At 42.0% G+C, this 26,539-nt stretch overlaps 1 protein-coding gene across 1 annotated transcript in view; it reads left to right on the forward strand.

The window, feature by feature from the left end:
* The first annotated feature begins 2,750 nt into the window (after positions 1-2,750).
* The window catches only part of Mekk1 (mitogen-activated protein kinase kinase kinase 4), a 1,037,736-nt gene continuing 1,013,947 nt past the window's right edge, over positions 2,751-26,539 (forward strand). The window contains exon 1 of the mRNA XM_071674802.1: positions 2,751-2,973. Coding sequence (XP_071530903.1) covers positions 2,837-2,973 — 137 coding nt within the window. The 5' untranslated portion in view covers positions 2,751-2,836. The remainder of the gene's footprint in view (positions 2,974-26,539) is intronic.

A 26,539-nucleotide genomic window follows, 5' to 3' on the forward strand; every position in this document is an offset into this window, starting at 1 on the left:
TGATGATTCAGACAATAAAAGAGTTACTCAAGAGATGTAAGGCGAGAACCAGAAGATAAAACGAAATCAACCAATTTTTTTTGAAAAAAACGTAAAAGAAAGTGCTATTATAACATTGATAAATGAATTGAATAAAATGAAGGAAGACTTGGTAAATTTAGACAGCGTACAGATTTTTAAAGTTTTAAACATTAGGGAATGTTCAAGAGATGCGAACTCTCGAGTGTAAAACTCAACCTATGTAAAACAGTAAATCTGCTTGTAGCTAATGACCACCTGAAGACGTCTTGAGCCACCATATGATTTCGGCCACACCTGACCCTTCCTACAGTACCTCCATATTGTCACGTGATCACTGGAGAAGATATCTGCCTCTGTATGTGACACCTGTAATTGCAATATTTCCATGGATTTTTTTTTCTCTCTCTCTTTTGTTGGAGGTTCCAGCCACGGTCAAAAGTCCACATCAAGGCTGGGCCTTGATGATATATTAAAAAGTTGGTGAAAGGGAAAAAGAAGAGTTAGGGGAAAGTATTTACGATCAGTGGAGGACGTGAGAAACCTGTCTTTTCAGAATGTGCCAGGTCATAGTTATTGGGAGAGACATGAGAGGGTAAAGAATGCCAGAGCTTCGAGGTGTAGGGAAGGAAGCAGTAATCAAAACGGCCCACCTTTGAGTTGCCAGCACTCATAGAGTAATCATATGACGCAGCAGTTTGCTGAGTATTGCGTGGTCTAGCTAGGTAGGGGAGCACACAAGCAGCCAGCTCTCAGTAGCAAAAACCAAAGTAATACCTATATAAGAGAGAAAGTAAACAACATTGCTGAGGAGGGAAAGCGAGTCAGGTTTTGAAATCAGACTGGGAGAGTTCATAAGTCGTACAGCTTTCGACTCCACTCTGTCAAGTAAGGATGCAGAGGAGTACTCCATACAAGGACGAATCAATCCCCTGTATAAACGAAACAAATGTTGGAAAGAAAAGAAATTTCGACATCTAAACATGACACCCAGTTTCTCAGGGGCAGACTTAGTCCTCTCCGTAATGTGGGGTTTCCAAGATAGAGTGAATGTTACAGTAATACCAAGCATCTTCATTGAGTCAAATGTGGAATTACAGAACTGTCAAAAGGCAGAGGATAGGTGTGGGGAATTTTCTATAGAGAGATGCATCGAACTGGGTCTTGGAGGCATTAAACTTCACAACATTTTGTCTACCCCGATGAGATATCCTGTCCGAGTGTACGAAGAGAGCTGTGTGAAGACGCAATGCAGATCGAGTGAGATAAGAGGGAGCAGAATAGAAGGATGTGTATGAATGCAGTGTTGAGTCGTCAGCGTATGAGTGCATTTGGTTATTTACAGAAGAAAAGAAATCGTTGATGAAAAGGTGTAGGGACAACACAGAACAGTGTGGGACACTGCTGTTGATGCAGATAAGGCGTAAAGCAATCTATTAACAACCTCAGAGATAGATCGACTGGAGAAAAAGCTGGATATGATGGAGCAGAGTGAGGGTGGGAAGCCAAAAGTGAGGAGCTTAAAGATGAGACCCCTGATGCCACGCCCTGTCAAAAGCCTTAGATATGTCATGGGCAACTACACATGGCTCCCTAAAATATTTCAGGGATGATGACCAGACATTATTAAGATAGGAAAGAATATCACCAATGGATCTCACCTTACAGGAGCCATACTGGTAATCAGAGAAAAGATTGTGAGATTTAAGATGTCTCGGGATATATGAGTTGAGAAGGGATTTAAAAACTTTGGAAATGGTAATGCCTAAGCACTCTTCTTAGGGATGGAATGTATGCACCAACGCATGCAACCAAAAAGAAGGAAAAATTTTGGTTTTCTGAGAGATGAAAGTGAAAGATATAGGAGTCTTAGAGTCAACTATGAATTATGTGATAACAATGGAAGGAAGAGAATAACTCGAGACTAAAATGTAATGTTAATGTAGGTTTTTAGATATGTTTTGAAGGAAGGCAAAGTATATCATTATTTATAGATATCTTTTTGGTTTATAGCACTTTACACATTCTACAAAATCCAAACAAACAAAGACTAATGGAACTGATACCGCTTCCTCCTTTCCGGATCACAGATAAGTGACCTCGATAACACCTCCTTCCTGTAGATGCAACACGAGGCCAGTCAACTACTCACTTCTGAGATTACACCATCCTTGCCCATTTTCTTGCTCCTGCACCAGCAATAGCCACTGTCCTAGGAACTTCAAGCCCTTGCATATATTACCCGTCTTGCAGTCCTCGTGTTCCCGAAGTTTTAGTTACCATCTGTCAGTCTGTCTCCTACTGATAAGCGTTTGGTGCAGAGATATGTCGCATATTCTCCAGGGGTTATACTTCTGAGGAAATTTAATGTAGCATTTTACCAAACTTATTAGCTTTGTTGTAAAATTGCAAGAACATCTGCGTATCCCTCGATCCCAGTTATTGTACAGTACCTACAGAGCAAACTTGTTGGCGAAGGACTCAGACATGACGGGTACTTGGTACAGTAGATAGCAACGCTGGAATCCCAAGAACTTGACTACTGATGATACAGAATATGTTCATGTATTTCATATAATTTTTTCGTTTAGGGATTAGATAACAATAACGATCTTGATATTTACTAAGTCAGAGAATAGTTATAATTTAAAAGCAGAGTTAAAAGGGAATAGTTTTTATACTTTCAGCAAATGTGAATGTACAGGATCTTCAGTTTGTTTACCTGTGTCGGTCTGATCTTGTGTCACGAGTCAAGTCCCTGTGTGTGTGTGTGTGTGTGTCGTGTTGTTTGTAATGTGAGGTGACAGTCACTGGCACTATGTCGAGAGAAAGTGACGATGGCTGGAGGGAGAGACTTGGTATAAATTTCAACATTGAATTATCAGATTCTGACATTGACGATGAACGAGTGGGAAGCCCTTCCAAGGGTAAAGTACAAGAAACCTTCGGAAACAAGTGAGAACCCATTAGCTGTATACTTGTTGGTAAAATACCAGTTTAGAAACTTCAAACTAGCTTTGAATATTGAGTGATTTTGTTCTGCAGCCGTATTATAGTGTTCAGAGAACAGAATTAAAATCATAGAGCATGATTTGAAGCATTACATTATGTTATATGAAATAAGTAAAAGCTGTAGTAGTGAGGGTTATGAATGCATAAGAAAATGTGCGATTATTTCATATAGAAATAAACACATGTCAAAAAACAACAGAATATCTGAAATTGTTACCTTACTCACATTAAGTAAGATTTAATGTACTATATTTATGTTTACTGGGATGAAGGCTGGGTGATTTCAGGAATGGCCACTTTTTTCTTGGTTTGTGAGCAGTTAGCACAATCCTCACTCAGACGTATCTGGTGACAGTTGATCAGTTGAACACTTCATTGCTGCTATATCTTGATAGAAATAAAATTTCATATGAGATTCGATATTTTGTATATAAATCAATTTTACTGGTGGCCAGGGCTCGTGTATACTTAGTGATGTCATTCCAAAAGAGTCAGTTTAGCCTGTATCTCCCGCTCTTGTATTACACTATCTTTGTGGTTATACTACATTGTACATGCTTTGTAAATTTTTTGTTCCTGCATCTCCCACACTTTATCCAGATTTCTTTAAATGTCTCTCTAGAGCATGAGTTAGTGATGTGATCAGGCAATCCTCTCCCTTCATCAGTTATTCTGTAGTCAAAGGCTTCTCTAAAGTTTAGCCATGCTTAGGTCTTAAATGTCTTCCTCCTTGTCATCTAGTAATTTTCTTTTCTATTAATTTGAATGTACCTTGAATTCCATCCCTGTATTGTATACCACACAGTCTTGAAAGCCTTGATCATATACCTCATGATCTGCTAGGCAATGCAGTCACATTCAACCTGTGAAGCCTTTTCTCACATGATAAATTTCTTAATGGTGAAACAAGCCTGGTAGCCCAGCACTGCATATGTTCCATTGTATTAACATCCTTAAATGTATATGAGCTCCACACATTATTGGTATTCATTTATTACTGCAGGGAATAATATATTGTTTTAAGGATTTCATGTCCAGACATACAAATGTCGATGGAGATACCTGTCCTCATTAATTATTTGTGGCTGTGTGCTCAGTGTCAGTTTGTTGTCAACACCCCATGCCCTGTTCAACCATGGACTCGTTCACTTCTTCATACTTTATATGTGCATTAATTTATACATTGTTGGTCATGCCAATTCGTATGAATATTTATTTATATATTTTTTTATTATAATTTGTCGCTATCTCCCACGTTAGCGAGGTAGCGCAAGGAAACAGATGAGAGAATGGCCCAACCCACCCACATACACGTCCACACACGCACATATACATACCTATACATCTCAATGTTAATTTATTTATTTATTTTGCTTTGTCGCTGTCTCCCGCGTTTCCGAGGTAGCGCAAGGAAACAGACGAAAGAAATGGCCGAACCCACCCCCATACACATGTATATACATACACGTCCTCACATGCAAATATACATACCCATACATCTCAGTGTACACATATATATATACACATACAGACATATACATATATACACATGCACACAATTCACACTGTCAGCCTTTATTCATTCCCATCGCCTCCCCGCCACACATGGAAGAAAATCCCCCTCCCCCCTCATGTGTGCGAGGTAGCACTAGGAAAGGACAACAAAGGCCCCATTCGTTCACACCCAGTCTCTAACTATCATGCAATAATGCCCGGAACCACAGCTCCCTTTCCACATCCAGGTCCCACAGAACTTTCTATGGTTTACCCCAGACGCTTCACATGCCCTGATTCAATCCAGTGACAGCACGTCGACCCCGGTATACCACATCGATCCAATTCACTCTATTCCTTACCCTCCTTTCACCCTCCTGCATGTTCAGGCCCCGATCACTCAAAATCTTTTTCACTCCATCTTTCCACCTCCAATTTGGTCTCCCACTTCTCGTTCCCTCCACCTCCGACACATATATCCTCTTGGTCAATCTTTCCTCACTTATTCTCTCCATGTGCCCAAACCATTTCAGAACACCCTCTTCTGCTCTCTCAACCACGCTCTTCTTATTTCCACACATCTCTCTTACCCTTACATTACTTACTCGATCAAACCACCTCACACCACATATTGTCCTCAAATATCTCATTTCCAGCACATCCACCTTCCTGCACACAACTCTATCCATAGCCCATGCCTCGCAACCATACAACATTGTTGGAACCTCTATTCCTTCAAACATAGCCATTTTTGCTTTCCAAGATAATGTTCTCGACTTCCACACATTCTTCAAGGCTCCCAGGATTTTCGCCCCCTCCCCCACCCTATGATTCACTTCCGCTTCCATGGTTCCATCTGCTGCCAGATCCACTCCCAGATATCTAAAACACTTTACTTCCTCCAGTTTTTCTCCATTCAAACTTACCTCCCAATTGACTTGACATTCAACCCTACTGTACCTAATAACCTTGCTCTCATTCACTTTTACTCTTAACTTTCTTCTTTCACACACTTTACCAAACTCAGTCACCAGCTTCTGCAGTTTCTCACATGAATCAGCCACCAGCGCTGTATCATCAGCGAACAACAACTGACTCACTTCCCAAGCTCTCTCATCCCCAACAGACTTCATACTTGCCCCTCTTTCCAAAACTCTTGCATTCACCTCCCTAACAACCCCATCCATAAACAAATTAAACAACCATGGAGACATCACACACCCCTGCCGCAAACCTACGTTCTCTGAGAACCAATCACTTCCCTCTCTTCCTACACGTACACATGCCTTACATCCCCAATAAAAACTCTTCACTGCTTCTAACAACTTGCCTCCCACACCATATATTCTTAGTACCTTCCACAGAGCATCCCTATCAACCCATATGCCTTCTCCAGATCCATAAATGCTACATACAAATCCATTTGCTTTTCTAAGTATTTCTCACATACATTCTTCAAAGAAAACACCTGATCCACACATCCTCTACCACTTCTGAAACCACACTGCTCTTCCCCAATCTGATGCTCTGTACATGCCTTCACCCTCTCAATCAATACCCTCCCATATAATTTACCAGGAATACTCAACAAACTTATACCTCTGTAATTTGAGCACTCACTCTTATCCCCTTTGCCTTTATACAATGGCACGATGCACGCATCCCGCCAATCCTCAGGCACCTCACCATGAATCATACATACATTAAATAACCTTACCAGCCAGTCAGCAATACAGTCACCCCCTTTCTTAATAAATTCCACTGCAATACCATCCAAACCTGCTGCCTTGCCGGCTTTCATATTCCGTAAAGCTTTTACTACCTCTTCTCTGTTTACCAAATCATTTTCCCTAACCCTCTCACTTTGCACACCACCTTGACCAAAACACCCTATATCTGCTGCTCTATCATCAAACACATTCAACAAACCTTCAAAATACTCACTCCATCTCCTTCTCACATCACCACTACTTGTTATCACCTCTCCATTAGCCCCCTTCACTGAAGTTCCCATTTGCTCCCTTGTCTTACGCACTTTATTTACCTCTTTCCAGAACATCTTTTTATTCTCCCTAAAATTTAATGATACTCTCTCACCCCAACTCTTATTTGCCCTCTTTTTCACCTCTTGCACCTTTCTCTTGACCTCCTATCTCTTTCTTTTATACATCTCCCTCTCATTTGTATTTTTTCAATGCAAAAATCGTCCAAATGCCTCTCTCTTCTCTTTCACTAATAATCTTACTTCTTCATCCCACCACTCACTACCCTTTCTAATCAACCCACCTCCCACGCTTCTCATGCCACAAGCATCTTTTGTGAAAGCCATCAGTGCTTCCCTAAATACATCCCGTTCCTCCCCCACTCCCCTTACCTCCTTTGTTCTCACCTTTTTCCATTCTGTACTCAATCTCTCCTGGTACTTCCTCACACAAGTCTTCTTCCCAAGCTCACTTACTCTCACCACCCTCTTCCCCCCCAACATTCTCTCCTCTTTTCTGAAAACCCATACAAATCTTCACCTTCGCCTCCACAAGATAATGATCAGACATCCCTCCAGTTGCACCTCTTAGCACATTAACACCCAAAAGTCTGTCTTTCGCATGCCTGTCAATTAACACGTAATCCAATAACGCTCTCTGGCCATCTCTCGTACTTACATATACTTATGTATATCTCGCTTTTTAAACCAGGTATTCCCAGTCACCAGTCCTTTTTCAGCACATAAATCTACAAGCTCTTCACCATTTCCATTTACAACACTGAACACCCCATGTGTACCAATTATTCCCTCAACTGCCACATTACTCACCTTTGCATTCAAATCACCCATCACTATAACCTGGTCTTGTGCATCAAAACCACTAACACACTCATTCAGCTGCTCCCAAAACACTTGCCTCTTGTTATCTTTCTTCTCATGCCCAGGTGCATATGCACCAATAATCACCCATCTCTCTCCATCAACTTTCAGTTTTACCCATATTAATCTAGAATTTACTTTCTTACATTCTATCACACTCTCCCACAACTCCTGTTTCAGGAGTAGTGCTACTCCTTCCCTTGCTCTTGTCCTCTCACTAAGAGAGGACATCTCAATGTATACATATATATACACACACAAACATATACATATATACACATGTACATAATTCATACTATCTGCCCTTATTCATTCCCGTATATGTACATGTACATAATTCATACTGTCTGCCGTCATTCATTTACATTGCCACCCCGCCACACATGAAATGACAACCCCCTCACCCCGCATGTGCGCTAGGTAGCGCTAGGAAAAGACACAAAGGCCACTTTCGTTCACATTCAGTCTCTAGCTGTCATGTATAATGCACCAAAACCACAGCTCCCTTTCCACGTCCAGGCCCAACAAAACTTTCCATGGTTTACCCCAGACACTTCACATACCCTGGTTCAAGCCATTGACAGCACCTCCACCCTGGTATACCACATCATTCCAATTCACTCTGTTTCTTGCACGCCTTTCACCCTCCTGCATGTTCAAGCCCCAGTCACTCAAAATCTCTTTCACTCCATCTTCCCACTGCCAATTTGGTCTCCCACTTCTCCTCATTCCCTCCACCTCTGACACATATATACTCTTTGTCAATCTTTCCTCACTCATTCTCTCCATGTGACCAAACCATTTCAAAACACCCTCTTCTGCTCTCTTAAACATGCTCTTTTTACCACCACACATCTCTCTTACTTGATCAGACCATCTCACACCATATATCGTCCTCATACATCTCATTTCCAGCACATCCACTCTCCTCTGCACAACTCTATCTATAACCCATGCCTCACAACCATATAACATTGTTGGAACCACTGTTCCTTCAAACATACCCATTTTTGCTTTCCAAGATAACGTTCTTGACTTCCACACATTTTTCAACACTCCCAGAACTTTTGCCTCCTCCCCCACTCTATGATTCACTTCCGCTGCCATGGTTCCATCCGCTGCCAAATCCACTCCCTGATATCTAAAACACCACTTCCTCCAGTTTTTCTACATTCAAACTAACCTCCCAATTGACTTGTCCCTCAACCCTACTGTACCTAATAACTTTGCTCTTATTCACATTTACTCTCAGCTTTCTTCTTTCACACAATTTACCAAACTGAGTCACCAGCTTCTGCAGTTTCTCACCCGAATCAGCCACCAGTGCTGTATCATCAGCGAACAACTGACTCACTTCCCAAGCTCTCTTATATACAACAGACTGCATACTTGCCCCTCTTTCCAAAACTTCTGCATTCACGTCCCTAACAACCCCATCCATAAACAAATTAAACAACTATGGAGGCATCACAGACCCCTGCCGTAAACCAACATTCACTGAGAACGAATCACTTTCCTCTCTTCCTACATGTGCACATGCCTTGCATCCTCGATAATATCTTTTCACTGCTTCTAACAACTTGCCTCCCACGCCATATATTCTTAATACCGTCCACAGAGCATCTCTATCAACTCTTATCACATGCCTTCTCCAGATCCATAAATGCTACATACTAATCCATTTGCTTTTCTAAGTATTTCTCACATACATTCTTCAGAGCAAACACCTGATCCACACATCCTCTACTACTTCTGAAACCACACTGCTCTTCCCCAATCTGATGCTCTGTACATGCCTTCACCCTCTCAATCAATACCCTCCCATATAATTTCCCAGGAATACTCAACAAACTTATACCTCTGTAATTTGAGCACTCACTTTTATCCCCTTTGCCTTTGTACAATGGCACCATGCAAGCATTCCGCCAATCCTCAGGCACCTCACCATGAGTCATACATACATTAAATAACCTTACCAAACAGTCAGCAATACAGTCACCCCCTTTTTTAATAAATTCCACTGCAATACCATCCAACCCACTGCCTTGCCGGCTTTCATCTTCTGCAAAGTTTCTACCACCTCTTCTCTGTTTTCCAAATCATTTTCCCTAACCCTCTCACTTTGCACACCACCTCGACCAAAACACCCTATATCTGCCACTCTATCATCAAACACATTCAACAAACCTACAAAATACTCACTCCATCTCCTTCTCGCATCACCACTACTTGTTATCACCTTCCCATTAGCCCCCTTCACTGATGTTCCCATTTGTTCCTTTGTCATATGCACTTTATTTACCTTCTCTAAGACATCTTTTTATTCTCCCTAAAATTTAATGAAACTCTCTCACCCCAACTCCCTTTTGCCCTGATTTTTACTTCTTACACCTTTCTCTTGGCCTCCTGCCTCTTTCTTTAAAACATTTCTGAGTCATTTGCATTATTTCACTGCAAAAATCGCCCAAATGCTTCTCTCTTCTCTTTCACTAATAACCTTACCTCTTCATCCCACCACTCACTACCCTTTCTACTCTCCCCACCTCCCACAATTCTCATGCCACAAGCATCTTTTGCACATGCCATCACTGCTTCTCTAAATACATCCCATTCCTCCCCCACTTCCCTTGCGTCTTTTGTTCTCATCTTTTTCCATTTTGTACTCAGTCTCTCCTGGTACTTCCTCACATAAGTCTCCTTCCCAAGCACACTTACTCTCATCACTCTCTTCACCCCAAAATTCTCTCTTCTTTTCTGAAAACCTCTACAAATCTACACCTTCGCCTCCACAAGATAATGATCAAACATCCCTTCAGTTGCACCTCTCAGCACGTTAACATCCAAAAGTGTTTCTTTTGGGCGCCTATCAATTAACACATAATCCAATAATGCTCTCTGGCCGTCTCTCCTACTTACATACGTATACTTATGTATATTTCTGTTTTTAACCAGGTATCCAATCACCAGAGCTTTTTCAGCACATAAATCTACAAGCTTGTCACTATTTCCATTTACAACACAGAACACCCAATGTTCACCAATTATTCCCTCAACTGCCACATTATTCACCTTGGCATTCAAATCACCCATCACTATAACCTGGTCTTGTGCATCAAAACTACTAACACACTCACTCAGCTGCTCCCAAAACACTTGCCTCTCATGATCTTTCCTCTCATGCCCAGGTGCATATGCACCAATAATCACCCATCTCTCTCCATCCTTTTTCAGTTTTACCCATATCAATCTAGAGTTTACTTTTTTACACTCTATCACATACTCCCACCGCTCCTGTTTTAGGAGTAGTGCTACTCCTTCCCTTGCTCTTGTCCTCTCACTAACCCCTGACTTTACTCCCAAGACATTCCCAAACCACTCTTCCCCTTTACCCTTGAGCTTCGTTTCACTCAGAGCCAAAATATCCAGGTTCCTTTCCTCAAACATGCTACCTATCTCTCCTTTTTTCTCATCCTAGTTACGTCCACACACATTTAGACAACCCATTCAGAGCCTTCGAGGAGGATGAGCACTCCCTGTGTGACTCCATCTTCTGTTCCCCTTTTAGATAGTTATAATACAAGGAGGGGAGGGTTTCTATCCCCCAGCTCCCGTCCCCTTTAGTCGCATTCTACGACACGTGAGGAATGTGTGGGAAGTATTCTTTCTCCCCATCCCCAGGGATATATATGTATATGTTTGAGGACAATATGTGGTGTGAGGTGCTTTGATCGAGTAATAATAGAGTAAGAGAGATGTATTTATATTTATTATACTTTGTCGCTGTCTCCCGCGTTTGCGAGGTAGCGCAAGGAAACAGACGAAAGAAATGGCCCAACCCCCCCCCCATACACATGTATATACATACGTCCACACATGCAAATATACATACCTACACAGCTTTCCATGGTTTACCCCAGACACTTCACATGCCTTGATTCAATCCACTGACAGCACGTCAACCCCGGTATACCACATCGCTCCAATTCACTCTATTCCTTGCCCTCCTTTCACCCTCCTGCATGTTCAGGCCCCGATCACACAAAATCTTTTTCACTCCATCTTTCCACCTCCAATTTGGTCTCCCTCTTCTCCTGGTTCCCTCCACCTCCGACACATATATCCTCTTGGTCAATCTTTCCTCACTCATTCTCTCCATGTGCCCAAACCACTTCAAAACACCCTCTTCTGCTCTCTCAACCACGCTCTTTTTATTTCCACACATCTCTCTTACCCTTACGTTACTCACTCGATCAAACCACCTCACACCACACATTGTCCTCAAACATCTCATTTCCAGCACATCCATCCTCCTGCGCACAACTCTATCCATAGCCCACGCCTCGCAACCATACAACATTGTTGGAACCACTATTCCTTCAAACATACCCATTTTTGCTTTCCGAGATAATGTTCTCGACTTCCACACATTCTTCAAGGCCCCCAGAATTTTCGCCCCCTCCCCCACCCTATGATCCACTTCCGCTTCCATGGTTCCATCCGCTGCCAGATCCACTCCCAGATATCTAAAACACTTCACTTCCTCCACTTTTTCTCCATTCAAACTCACCTCCCAATTGACTTGACCCTCAACCCTACTGTACCTAATAACCTTGCTCTTATTCACATTTACTCTTAACTTTCTTCTTCCACACACTTTACCAAACTCAGTCACCAGCTTCTGCAGTTTCTCACATGAATCAGCCACCAGCGCTGTATCATCAGCGAACAAAAACTGACTCACTTCCCAAGCTCTCTCATCCCCAACAGACTTCATACTTGCCCCTCTCTCCAAAACTCTTGCATTTACCTCCCTAACAACCCCATCCATAAACAAATTAAACAACCATGGAGACATCACACACCCCTGCCGCAAACCTACATTCACTGAGAACCAATCACTTTCCTCTCTTCCTACACGTACACATGCCTTACATCCTCGATAAAAACTTTTCACTGCTTCTAACAACTTTCCTCCCACACCATATATTCTTAATACCTTCCACAGAGCATCTCTATCAACTCTATCATATGCCTTCTCCAGATCCATAAATGCTACATACAAATCCATTTGCTTTTCTAAGTATTTCTCACATACATTCTTCAAAGCAAACACCTGATCCACACATCCTCTACCACTTCTGAAACCACACTGCTCTTCCCCAATCTGATGCTCTGTACATGCCTTCACCCTCTCAATCAATACCCTGCCATATAATTTACCAGGAATACTCAACAAACTTATACCTCTGTAATTTGAGCACTCACTCTTATCCCCTTTGCCTTTGTACAGTGGCACTATGCGCACATTCCACTAATCCTCAGGCACCTCACCATGAGTCATACATACATTAAATAACCTTACCAACCAGTCAATAATACAGTCACCCCCTTTTTTAATAAATTCCACTGCAATACCATCCAAACCTGCTGCCTTGCCGGCTTTCATCTTTCGCAAAGCTTTTACTACCTCTTCTCTGTTTACCAAATCATTTTCCCTAACCCTCTCACTTTGCACACCACCTTGACCAAAACACCCTATACAGGAGGATGGATGTGCTGGAAATGAGATGTTTGAGGACAATGTGTGGTCTTCTGTTTCCCATTTTAGAAAGTTAATACAAGGAGGGGAGGATTTCTGGCCCCCTGCTCCCGTCCCCTCTAGTCGCTTTCTACGACACGCGAGGAATACGTGGGAAGTATTCTTTCACCCCTATCCCCAGGGATAATATACATATATATATACATATACACATACACACACATACACATACATACGCACATATACACACACACACACACATACATATATATACATATGAAAATGTAAGAAACAATTTAGAAAACTGAAACTTCTAGCTTGAAATGAATGAAAATTATATGGGAGGGTATTGATTGAGAGGGTGAAGGCATGTACAGAGCATCAGATTGGGGAAGAGCAGTGTGGTTTCAGAAGTGGTAGAGGATGTGTGGATCAGGTGTTTGCTTTGAAGAATGTATGTGAGAAATACTTAGAAAAGCAAATGGATTTGTATGTAGCATTTATGGATCTGGAGAAGGCATATGATAGAGTTGATAGAGATACTCTGTGGAAGGTATTAAGAATATATGGTGTGGGAGGCAAGTTGTTAGAAGCAGTGAAAAGTTTTTATCGAGGATGTAAGGCATGTGTACGTGTAGGAAGAGAGGAAAGTGATTGGTTCTTAGTGAATGTAGGTTTGCGGCAGGGGTGTGTGATGTCTCCATGGTTGTTTAATTTGTTTATGGATGGGGTTGTTAGGGAGGTGAATGCAAGAGTTTTGGAGAGAGGGGCAAGTATGAAGTCTGTTGGGGATGAGAGAGCTTGGGAAGTGAGTCAGTTGTTGTTCGCTGATGATACAGCGCTGGTGGCTGATTCATGTGAGAAACTGCAGAAGCTGGTGACTGAGTTTGGTAAAGTGTGTGAAAGAAGAAAGTTAAGAGTAAATGTGAATAAGAGCAAGGTTATTAGGTACAGTAGGGTTGAGGGTCAAGTCAATTGGGAGGTGAGTTTGAATGGAGAAAAAGTGGAGGAAGTGAAGTGTTTTAGATATCTGGGAGTGGATCTGGCAGCGGATGGAACCATGGAAGCGGAAGTGGATCATAGGGTGGGGAGGGGGCGAAAATCCTGGGAGCCTTGAAGAATGTGTGGAAGTCGAGAACATTATCTCGGAAAGCAAAAATGGGTATGTTTGAAGGAATAGTGGTTCCAACAATGTTGTATGGTTGCGAGGCGTGGGCTATGGATAGAGTTGTGCGCAGGAAGGTGGATGTGCTGGAAATGAGATGTTTGAGGACAATTTGTGGTGTGAGGTGGTTTGATCGAGTAAGTAACGTAAGGGTAAGAGAGATGTGTGGAAATAAAAAGAGCGTGGTTGAGAGAGCAGAAGAGGGTGTTTTGAAATGGTTTGGGCACATGGAGAGAATGAGTGAGGAAAGATTGACCAAGAGGATATATGTGTCGGAGGTGGAGGGAACGAGGAGAAGTGGGAGACCACATTGGAGGTGGAAAGATGGAGTGAAAAAGATTTTGTGTGATCGGGGCCTGAACATGCAGGAGGGTGAAAGGAGGGCAAGGAATAGAGTGAATTGGATCGATGTAGTATACCGGGGTTGACGTGCTGTCAGTGGATTGAATCAAGTCATGTGAAGCGTCTGGGGTAAACCATGGAAAGCTGTGTAGGTATGTATATTTGCGTGTGTGGACGTGTATGTATATACATGCGTATGGGGGTGGGTTGGGCCATTTCTTTCGTCTGTTTCCTTGTGCTACCTCGCAAACACGGGAGACAGTGGCAAAAAAAAGAGAAAAATATATATATATATATATATATATATATATATATGTATATTCATTCTTTTTCTTTTAAACTATTCGCCATTTCCCGCGTTAGCGAGGTAGCGTTAAGAACAGAGGACTGGGCCTTTTTTGGGATATCCTCACCTGGCCCCCTCTGTTCCTTCTTTTGGAAAATTAAAAAGAAAAACGAGAGGGGAGGATTTCCAGCCCGCCGCTCGCTCCCCTTTTAGTCGCCTTCTACGACACGCAGGGAATACGTGGGAAGTATTCTTAATCCCCTATCCCTAGGGTTACAAAAAATATCAATGTTTAATAACAAAACTTCAAGTAATCTATACATCATGCATTCTTGTGTCATTTGGTGTAGCATTAAGTTGTAAAAGATGTCTTCCTATTCTACAAAAATTTTCAATTTCAAAAACAAATAGGCTGAAATACTAAAGTCTTGATGGAAGCTGTACATTGTGCAGTTACTAGCCTTACAAATTAAATTTTTTTAAGCAAGTTTCTGCAACAATTTTTCGATTAGTTATTCAGTTTAAGCTACTGGTACCCATATGTGTTTTAAAATTTATGCTGTACATGTCTTCCTAAAGATAATTACTTGGCAGTGCTGTCTATATGTCAAAACCTGGGGAAATTACATCAGTCAATTCTGGTTATTTTGATGGGAACAAGTTTCAAAAGATCAAAAGTAAAATGGTATCAGTGTACCACACATTCGATAATAACTTCAGCACAATTGGTATACTGCTGTAACTGGGTTCTCTTTTGTCAATGATAATCTGTGACTTTTAATTCGCTCTTCTTAATCTTATATTCAGGACCAAATTTAATGCTAAATCAGAGAACCATAACTGGTTTGGAGGTGTTATTAGTTAATTATGACTAGCTATGACCATCAAAGATTAGTGTGACAGATCCCCGACAAAAAGAAAGTCAATCCATCACAATAATTATAACATCTTCAAACAAAATACATATTTTCTATTGGTCAATCCATCACAGTAATTATAACATCTTCAAACAAAATGCATATTTTCTATCTGAGTTACCACTCTTTTACAAGCATGGCATTTCTCAGAAGGATTGACTGACTATCTGAAATCATCTGCCACATTTTCTCAAAAGGGTAAAATTATTTAAAGGGCTACAATACAACCATATTATAAATATATTTTGTGCATATCAAAAACCAATCAACTATCACATTTTCCACATATATATATATATATATATATATATATATATATATATTCCAAAAAGGCCCAGTCCTCTGTTCTAAACGCTACCTCGCTAACGCGGTAAATGGCAAATAGTTTAAAAAGAAAATATATATATGTGTGTATATATATATATTTTTTTATATATATATATATATATATATATATATATATATATATATTTTTTTTTTTTTTTTTCATACTATTCGCTATTTCCCGCGATAGCGAGGTAGCGTTAAGAACAGAGGACTGGGCCTTTGAGGGAATATCCTCACCTGGACCTCTTCTCTGTTCCTTCTTTTGGAAAATTAAAAAAAAAAAAAAAAACACGAGAGGGGAGGATTTCCAGCCCCCCCGCTCCCTTCCCTTTTAGTCGCCTTCTACGACACGCAGGGAATACGTGGGAAGTATTCTTTCTCCCCTATCCCCAGGGAAATATATATATATATATATATATATATAGATATATATATATATATATATATATATATATATATATATATATATATATATATTTTATTTTTATTATTTATTTTGCTTTGTCGCTGTCTCCCACGTTTGCGAGGTAGTGCAAGGAAACAGATGAAAGAAATGGCCGAACCCACCCCCATACACAATGTATATACATACACGTCCACACACGCAAATATACATACCTATACATCTCAATGTACACATATATATACACACACAGACACATACATATATACCCATGCACACAATTCACACTGTCTGCCTTTATTCATTCCCATCGCCACCTCGCCACACATGGAATACAATCCCCCTCCCCCCTCATGTGTGCGAGGTAGCACTAGGAAAAGATAACAAAGGCCCCATTCGTTCACACTCAGTCTCTAGCTGTCATACAATAATGCCCGAAACCACAGCTTCCTTTCCACATCCAGGCCCCACACAACTTTCCATGGTTTAGCCCAGACGCTTCACATGCCCTGATTCAATCCACTGACAGCACGTCAACCCCAAAATACCACATCGATCCAATTCACTCTATTCCTTGCCCTCCTTTCACCCTCCTGCATGTTCAGGCCCCGATCACACAAAATCTTTTTCACTCCATCTTTCCACCTCCAATTTGGTCTCCCACTTCTCCTCGTTCCCTCCACCTCCGACACATATATCCTCTTGGTCAATCTTTCCTCACTCATTCTCTCCATGTGCCCAAACCATTTCAAAACACCCTCTTCTGCTCTCTCAACCACGCTCTTTTTATTTCCACACATCTCTCTTACCCTTACATTACTTACTCGATCAAACCACCTCACACCACACATTGTCCTCAAACATCTCATTTCCAGCACATCCACCCTCCTGCGCACATCTCTATCCATAGCCCACGCCTCGCAACCATACAACATTGTTGGAACCACTATTCCTTCAAACATACCCATTTTTGCTTTCCGAGATAATGTTCTCGACTTCCACACATTCTTCAAGGCTCCCAAGATTTTCACCCCCTCCCCCACCCTATGATTCACTTCCGCTTCCATGGTTCCATCCGCTGCCAGATATATATATATTTTTTTTTTTTTTTTTTTTTTTTATACTTTGTCGCTGTCTCCCGCGTTTGCGAGGTAGCGCAAGGAAACAGACGAAAGAAATGGCCCAACCCCCCCCCCATACACATGTACATACACACGTCCACACACGCAAATATACATACCTACACAGCTTTCCATGGTTTACCCCAGACGCTTCACATGCCTTGCTTCAATCCACTGACAGCGCGTCAACCCTGGTATACCACATCGATCCAATTCACTCTATTCCTTGCCCTCCTTTCACCCTCCTGCATGTTCAGGCCCAGATCACACAAAATCTTTTTCACTCCATCTTTCCACCTCCAAGTTGGTCTCCCACTTCTCCTCGTTCCCTCCACCTCCGCCACATATATCCTCTTGGTCAATCTTTCCTCACTCATTCTCTCCATGTGCCCAAACCATTTCAAAACACCCTCTTCTGCTCTCTCAACCACGCTCATTTTATTTCCACACTTCTCTCTTACCCTTACGTTACTTACTCGATCAAACCACCTCACACCACACGTTGTCCTCAAACATCTCATTTCCAGCACGTCCATCCTCCTGCACACAACTCTATCCATAGCCCACGCCTCGCAACCATACAACATTGTTGGAACCACTATTCCTTCAAACATACCCATTTTTGCTTTCTGAGATAATGTTCTCGACTTCCATACATTCTTCAAGGCTCCCAGGATTTTCGCCCCCTCCCCCACCCTATGATCCACTTCCGCTTCCATGGTTCCATCCGCTGCCAGATCCACTCCCAGATATCTAAAACACTTTACTTCCTCCAGTTTTTCTCCATTCAAACTTACCTTCCAATTGACTTGACCCTCAACCCCACTGTACCTAATTACCTTGCTCTTATTCACATTTACTCTTAACTTTCTTCTTTCACACACTTTACCAAACTCAGTCACCAGCTTCTGCAGTTTCTCACATGAATCAGCCACCAGCGCTGTATCATCAGCGAACAACAACTGACTCACTTCCCAAGCTCTCTCATCCCCAACAGACTTCATACTTGCCCCTCTTTCCAAAACTCTTGCATTCACCTCCCTAACAACCCCATCCATAAACAAATTAAACAACCATGGAGACATCACACACCCCTGCCGCAAACCTACATTCACTGAGAACCAATCACTTTCCTCTCTTCCTACACGTACACATGCCTTACATCCTCGATAAAAACTTTTCACTGCTTCTAACAACTTGCCTCCCACACCATATATTCTTAATACCTTCCACAGAGCATCTCTATCAACTCTATCATATGCATTCTCCAGATCCATAAATGCTACATACAAATCCATTTGCTTTTCTAAGTATATATATATATATATATATATATATATATATATATATATATATATATAGGTATGAGTTTGTTGAGTATTCCTGGTAAATTATATGGGAGGGTATTGATTGAGAGGGTGAAGGCATGTACAGAGCATCAGATTGGGGAAGAGCAGTGTGGTTTCAGAAGTGGTAGAGGATGTGTGGATCAGGTGTTTGTTTTGAAGAATGTATGTGAGAAATACTTAGAAAAGCAAATGGATTTGTATGTAGCATTTATGGATCTGGAGAAGGCATATGATAGAGTTGATAGAGATGCTCTGTGGAAGGTATTAAGAATATATGGTGTGGGAGGCAAGTTGTTAGAAGCAGTGAAAAGTTTTTACACATACGTGTAGGAAGAGAGGAAAGTGATTGGTTCTCAGTGAATGTAGGTTTGTGGCAGGGGTGTGTGATGTCTCCATGGTTGTTTAATTTGTTTATGGATGGGGTTGTTAGGGAGGTGAATGCAAGAGTTTTGGAAAGAGGGGCAAGTATGAAGTCTGTTGGGGATGAGAGAGCTTGGGAAGTGAGTCAGTTGTTGTTCGCTGATGATACAGCGCTGGTGGCTAATTCATGTGAGAAACTGCAGAAGCTGGTGACTGAGTTTGGTAAAGTGTGTGAAAGAAGAAAGTTAAGAGTAAATGTGAATAAGAGCAAGGTTATTAGGTACAGTAGGGTTGAGGGTCAAGTCAATTGGGAGGTGAGTTTAAATGGAGAAAAACTGGAGGAAGTAAAGTGTTTTAGATATCTGGGAGTGGATCTGGCAGCGGATGGAACCATGGAAGCGGAAGTGGATCATGGGATGGGGGAGGGGGCGAAAATTCTGGGAGCCTTGAAGAATGTGTGGAAGTCGAGAATATTATCTCAGAAAGCAAAAATGGGTATGTTTGAAGGAATAGTGGTTCCAACAATGTTGTATGGTTGCGAGGCGTGGGCTATGGATAGAGTGGTGCGCAGGAGGATGGATGTGCTGGAAATGAGATGTTTGAGGACAATGTGTGGTGTGAGGTGGTTTGGTCGAGTGAGTAACGTAAGGGTAAGAGAGATGTGTGGAAATAAAAAGAGCGTGGTTGAGAGAGCAGAAGAGGGTGTTTTGAACTGGTTTGGGCACATGGAGAGAATGAGTGAGGAAAGATTGACCAAGAGGATATATGTGTCGGAGGTGGAGGGAACGAGGAGAAGAGGGAGACCAAATTGGAGGTGGAAAGATGGAGTGAAAAAGATTTTGTGTGATCGGGGCCTGAACATGCAGGAGGGTGAAAGAAGGGCAAGGAATAGAGTGAATTGGAGCGATGTGGTATACCGGGGTTGACGTGCCGTCAGTGGATTGAATCAGGGCATGTGAAGCGTCTGGGGTAAACCATGGAAAGCTGTGTAGGTATTTATATTTGTGTGTGTGGACGTATGTATATACATGTGTATGGGGGGGGGTTGGGCCATTTCTTTTGTCTGTTTTCTTGCGCTACCTCGCAAACGCGGGAGACAGCGACAAAGTATAAAAAAAAATATATATATATATATATATATATATATATATATATATATATATATATATATATATATATATATATATTTTTGCTTTGTTGCTGCCTCCCGCGTTTGCGAGGTAGCGCAAGGAAACAGACAAAAGAAATGGCCCAACCCACCCCCATACACATGTATATACATGCGTCCACACATGCAAATATACATACCTACACAGCTTTCCGTGGCTTACCCCAGATGCTTCACATGCCCTGATTCAATCCACTGACAGCACGTCAGCCTCGGTATACCACATCGATCCAATTCACTCTATTCCTTGCCCTCCTTTCACCCTCCTGCATGTTCAGGCCCCGGTCACACAAAATCTTTTTCACTCCATCTTTCCACCTCCACTTTGGTCTCCCACTTCTCCTCATTCCCTCCACCTCCGACACATATATCCTCTTGGTCAATCTTTCCTCACTCATTCTCTCCATGTGCCCAAACCATTTCAAAACACCCTCTTCTGCTCTCTCAACCACGCTCTTTTTATTTCCACACATCTCTCTTACCCTTACGATACTTACTCGATCAAACCACCTCACACCACACATTGTCCTCAAACATCTCATTTCCAGCACATCCATCCTCCTGTGCACAACTCTATCCATAGCCCACGCCTCGCAACCATACAACATTGTTGGAACCACTATTCCTTCAAACATACCCATTTTTGCTTTCCGAGATAATGTTTTCGCTTCCACACATTCTTCAAGGCTCCCAGGATTTTCGCCCCCTCCCCCACCCTATGATCCACTTCCGCTTCCATGGTTCCATCCGCTGCCAGATTTACTCCCAGATATCTAAAACACTTTACTTCCTCCAGTTTTTCTCCATTCAAACTTACCTCCCAATTGACTTGACCCTCAACCCTACTGTACCTAATTACCTTGCTCTTATTCTCATTTACTCTTAACTTTCTTCTTTCACACACTTTACCAAACTCAGTCACCAGCTTCTGCAGTTTCTCACATGAATCAGCCACCAGCGCTGTATCATCAGCGAACAACAACTGACTCACTTCCCAAGCTCTCTCATCCCCAACAGACTTCAAACTTGCCCCTCTTTCCAAAACTCTTGCATTTACCTCCCTAACAACCCCATCCATAAACAAATTGAACAACCATGGAGACATCACACACCCCTGCCGCAAACCTACATTCACTGAGAACCAATCACTTTCCTCTCTTCCTACACGTACACATGCCTTACATCCTCGATAAAATCTTTTCACTGCTTCTAACAACTTGCCTCCCACACCATATATTCTTTATACCTTCCACAGAGCATCTCTATCAACTCTATCATATGCCTTCTCCAGATCCATAAATGCTACATACAAATCCATTTGCTTTTCTAAGTATTTCTCACATACATTCTTCAAAGCAAACACCTGATCCACACATCCTCTACCACTTCTGAAACCACACTGCTCTTCCCCAATCTGATGCTCTGTACATGCCTTCACCCTCTCAATCAATACCCTGCCATATAATTTACCAGGAATACTCAACAAACTTATACCTCTGTAATTTGAGCACTCACTCTTATCCCCTTTGCCTTTGTACAGTGGCACTATGTGCACATTCCACTAATCCTCAGGCACCTCACCATGAGTCATACATACATTAAATAACCTTACCAACCAGTCAATAATACAGTCACCCCCTTTTTTAATAAATTCCACTGCAATACCATCCAAACCTGCTGCCTTGCCTGCTTTCATCTTTCGCAGAGCTTTTACTACCTCTTCTCTGTTTACCAAATCATTTTCCCTAACCCTCTCACTTTGCACACCACCTTGACCAAAACACCCTATATCTGCCACTCTGTCATCAAACACATTCAACAAACCTTCAAAGTACTCACTCCATCTCCTTCTCACATCACCACTACTTGTTATCACCTCCCCATTTGCGCCCTTCACTGAAGTTACCATTTGCTCCCTTGTCTTACGCATTTTATTTACCTCCTTCCAGAACATCTTTTTATTCTCCCTGAAATGTAATGATACTCTCTCACACCAACTCTCATTTGCCCTCTTTTTCACCTCTTGCACCTTTCTCTTGACCTCCTGTCTCTTTCTTTTATACATCTCCCACTCAGTTGCATTTTTTCCCTGCAAAAATTGTCCAAATGCCTCTCTCTTCTCTTTCACTAATAATCTTACTTCTTCATCCCACCACTCACTACCCTTTCTAATCAACCCACCTCCCACTCTTCTCATGCCACAAGCATCTTTTGTGCAATCCATCACTGATTCCCTAAATACATCCCATTCCTCCCCCACTCCCCTTACTTCCATTGTACTCACCTTTTTCCATTCTGTACTCAATCTCTCGTGGTACTTCCTCACACAAGTCTCCTTCCCAAGCTCACCTACTCACACCACCCTCTTCACCCCAACATTCATTCTTCTTTTCTGAAAACCCATACAGATCTTCACCTTTGCCTCCACAAGATAATGATCAGACATCCCTCCAGTTGCACCTCTCAGCACATTAACATCCAAAAGTCTCTCTTTCACACGCTTGTCAATTAACACGTAATCCAATAAAGCTCTCTGGCCATCTCTCCTACTTACATACGTATACTTATGTATATCTCGCTTTTTAAACCAGGTATTCCCAATCAACTGCCCTTTTTCAGCACATAAATCTACAAGCTCTTCACCATTTCCATTTACAACACTGAACACCCCATGTATACCAATTATTCCCTCAACTGCCACATTACTCACCTTTGCATTCAAATCACCCATCATTATAACCCGGTCTTGTGCATCAAAACCACTAACACACTCATTCAGCTGCTCCCAAAACACTTCCCTCTCATGATCTTTTTTTTCATGCCCAGGTGCATATGCACCAATAATCACCCATCTCTCTCCATCAACTTTCAGTTTTACCCATATTAATCAAGAATTTACTTTCTTACATTCTATCACACTCTCCCACAACTCCTGTTTCAGGAGTAGTGCTACTCCTTCCCTTGCTCTTGTCCTCTCACTAACCCCTGACTTTACTCCCAAGACATTCCCAAACCACTCTTCCCCTTTACCCTTGAGCTTAGTATCACTCAGAGCCAAAACATCCAGGTTCCTTTCCTCAAACATACTACCTATCTCTCCTTTTTTCACATCTTGGTTACATCCACACACATTTAGACACCCCAGTCTGAGCCTTTGAGGAGGATGAGCACTCCCCACGTGACTCCTCCTTCTGTTTCCCATTTTATAAAGTTAAAAAAAATACAAGGAGGGGAGGATATCTGGCCCCCCGCCAGAAATATATATATATATATATATATATATATATATATATATATATATATATATATATTTTTTTTTTTTTTTTTTTTTTTTATACTTTGTCGCTGTCTCCCGCGTTTGCGAGGTAGCGCAAGGAAACAGACGAAAGAAATGGCCCCCCCCCCCCATACACATGTACATACACACGTCCACACACGCAAATATACATACCTACACAGCTTTCCATGGTTTACCCCAGACGCTTCACATGCCTTGATTCAATCCACTAACAGCACGTCAACCCCTGTATACCACATGACTCCAATTCACTCTATTCCTTGCCCTCCTTTCACCCTCCTGCATGTTCAGGCCCCGATCACACAAAATCTTTTTCACTCCATCTTTCCACCTCCAATTTGGTCTCCCTCTTCTCCTCGTTCCCTCCACCTCCGACACATATATCCTCTTGGTCAATCTCTGCTCACTCATTCTCTCCATGTGCCCAAACCATTTCAAAACACCCTCTTCTGCTCTCTCAACCACGCTCTTTTTATTTCCACACATCTCTCTTACCCTTACGTTACTTACTCGATCAAACCACCTCACACCACACATTGTCCTCAAACATCTCATTTCCAGCACATCCATCCTCCTACGCACATCTCTATCCATAGCCCACGCCTCGCAACCATACAACATTGTTGGAACCACTATTCCCTCAAACATACCCATTTTTGCTTTCCGAGATAATGTTCTCGACTTCCACACATTTTTCAAGGCTCCCAAAATTTTCGCCCCCTCCCCCACCCTATGATCCACTTCCGCTTCCATGGTTCTATCCGCTGACAGATCCACTCCCAGATATCTAAAACACTTCACTTCCTCCAGTTTTTCTCCATTCAAACTCACCTCCCAATTGACTTGACCCTCACCCCTACTGTACCTAATAACCTTGCTCTTATTCACATTTACTCTCAACTTTCTTCTTCCACACACTTTACCAAACTCAGTCACCAGCTTCTGCAGTTTCTCACATGAATCAGCCACCAGCGCTGTATCATCAGCGAACAGCAACTGACTCACTTCCCAAGCTCTCTCATCCCCAACAGACTTCATACTTGCCCCTCTTTCCAGGACTCTTGCATTTACCTCCCTTACAACCCCATCCATAAACAAATTAAACAACCATGGAGACATCACACACCCCTGCCGCAAACCTACATTCACTGAGAACCAATCACTTTCCTCTCTTCCTACACGTACACATGCCTTACATCCTCGATAAAAACTTTTCACTGCTTCTAACAACTTGCCTCCCACACCATATATTCTTAATACCTTCCACAGAGCATCTCTATCAACTCTATCATATGCCTTCTCCAGATCCATAAATGCTACATACAAATCCATTTGCTTTTCTAAGTATTTCTCACATACATTCTTCAAAGCAAACACCTGATCCACACATCCTCTACAACTTCTGAAACCGCACTGCTCTTCCCCAATCTGATGCTCTGTACATGCCTTCACCCTCTCAATCAATACCCTCCCATATAATTTACCAGGAATACTCAACAAACTTATACCTCTGTAATTTGAGCACTCACTCTTATCCCCTTTGCCTTTGTACAATGGCACTATGCACGCATTCCGCCAATCCTCAGGCACCTCACCATGAGTCATACATACATTAAATAACCTTACCAACCAGTCAACAATACAGTCACCCCCTTTTTTAATAAATTCCACTGCAATACCATCCAAACCTGCTGCCTTGCCGGCATATATATATATATGTGCTGAAAAAGGACTGGTGATTGGGAATACCTGGTTTAAAAAGCGAGATATACATAAGTATACGTATGCAAGTAGGAGAGATGGCCAGAGAGCGTTATTGGATTACGTGTTAATTGACAGGCGCGCGAAAGAGAGACTTTTGGATGTTAATGTGCTGAGAGGTGCAACTGGAAGGATGTCTGATCATTATCTTGTGGAGGCTAAGGTGAAGATTTGTATGGGTTTTCAGAAAAGAAGAGTGAATGTTGGGGTGAAGAGGGTGGTGAGAGTAAGCGAGCTTGGGAAGGAGACTTGTGTGAGGAAGTACCAGGAGAGATTGAGTACAGAATGGAAAAAGTTGAGAACAATGGAAGTAAGGGGAGTGGGGGAGGAATGGGATGTATTTAGGGAATCAGTGATGGATTGCGCAAAAGATGCTTGTGGCATGAGAAGAGTGGGAGGTGGGTTGATTAGAAAGGGTAGTGAGTGGTGGGATGAAGAAGTAAGATTATTAGTGAAAGAGAAGAGAGAGGCATTTGGACGATTTTTGCAGGGAAAAAATGCAATTGAGTGGGAGATGTATAAAAGAAAGAGACAGGAGGTCAAGAGAAAGGTGCAAGAGGTGAAAAGGAGGGCAAATGAGAATTGGGGTGAGAGAGTATCATTAAATTTTAGGGAGAATAAAAAGATGTTCTGGAAGGAGGTAAATAAAGTGCGTAAAACAAGGGAGCAAATGGGAACTTCAGTGAATGGCGCAAATGGGGAGGGGATAACAAGTAGTGGTGATGTGAGAAGGAGATGGAGTGAGTATTTTGAAGGTTTGTTGAATATGTTTGATGATAGAGTGGCAGATATAGGGTTTTTTGGTCGAGATGGTGTGCAAAGTGAGAGGATTAGGGAAAATGATTTGGTAAACAGAGAAGAGGTAGTAAAAGCTTTTGCAGAAGATGAAAGCCGGCAAGACAGCAGGTTTGGATGGTATTGCAGTGGAATTTATTAAGAAAGGGGGTGACTGTATATTTGACTGGTTGGTAAGGTTATTTAATGTATGTATGACTCATGGTGAGGTGCCTGAGGATGGGCGGAATGCGTGTGTAGTTCCATAGTACAAAGGCAAAGGGGATAAGAGTGAGTGCTCAAATTACAGAGGTATAAGTTTGTTGAGTATTCCTGGTAAAT

Source organism: Panulirus ornatus, chromosome 20, assembly GCF_036320965.1.
Source record: "Panulirus ornatus isolate Po-2019 chromosome 20, ASM3632096v1, whole genome shotgun sequence".
Lineage (NCBI taxonomy): Eukaryota > Metazoa > Arthropoda > Malacostraca > Decapoda > Palinuridae > Panulirus > Panulirus ornatus.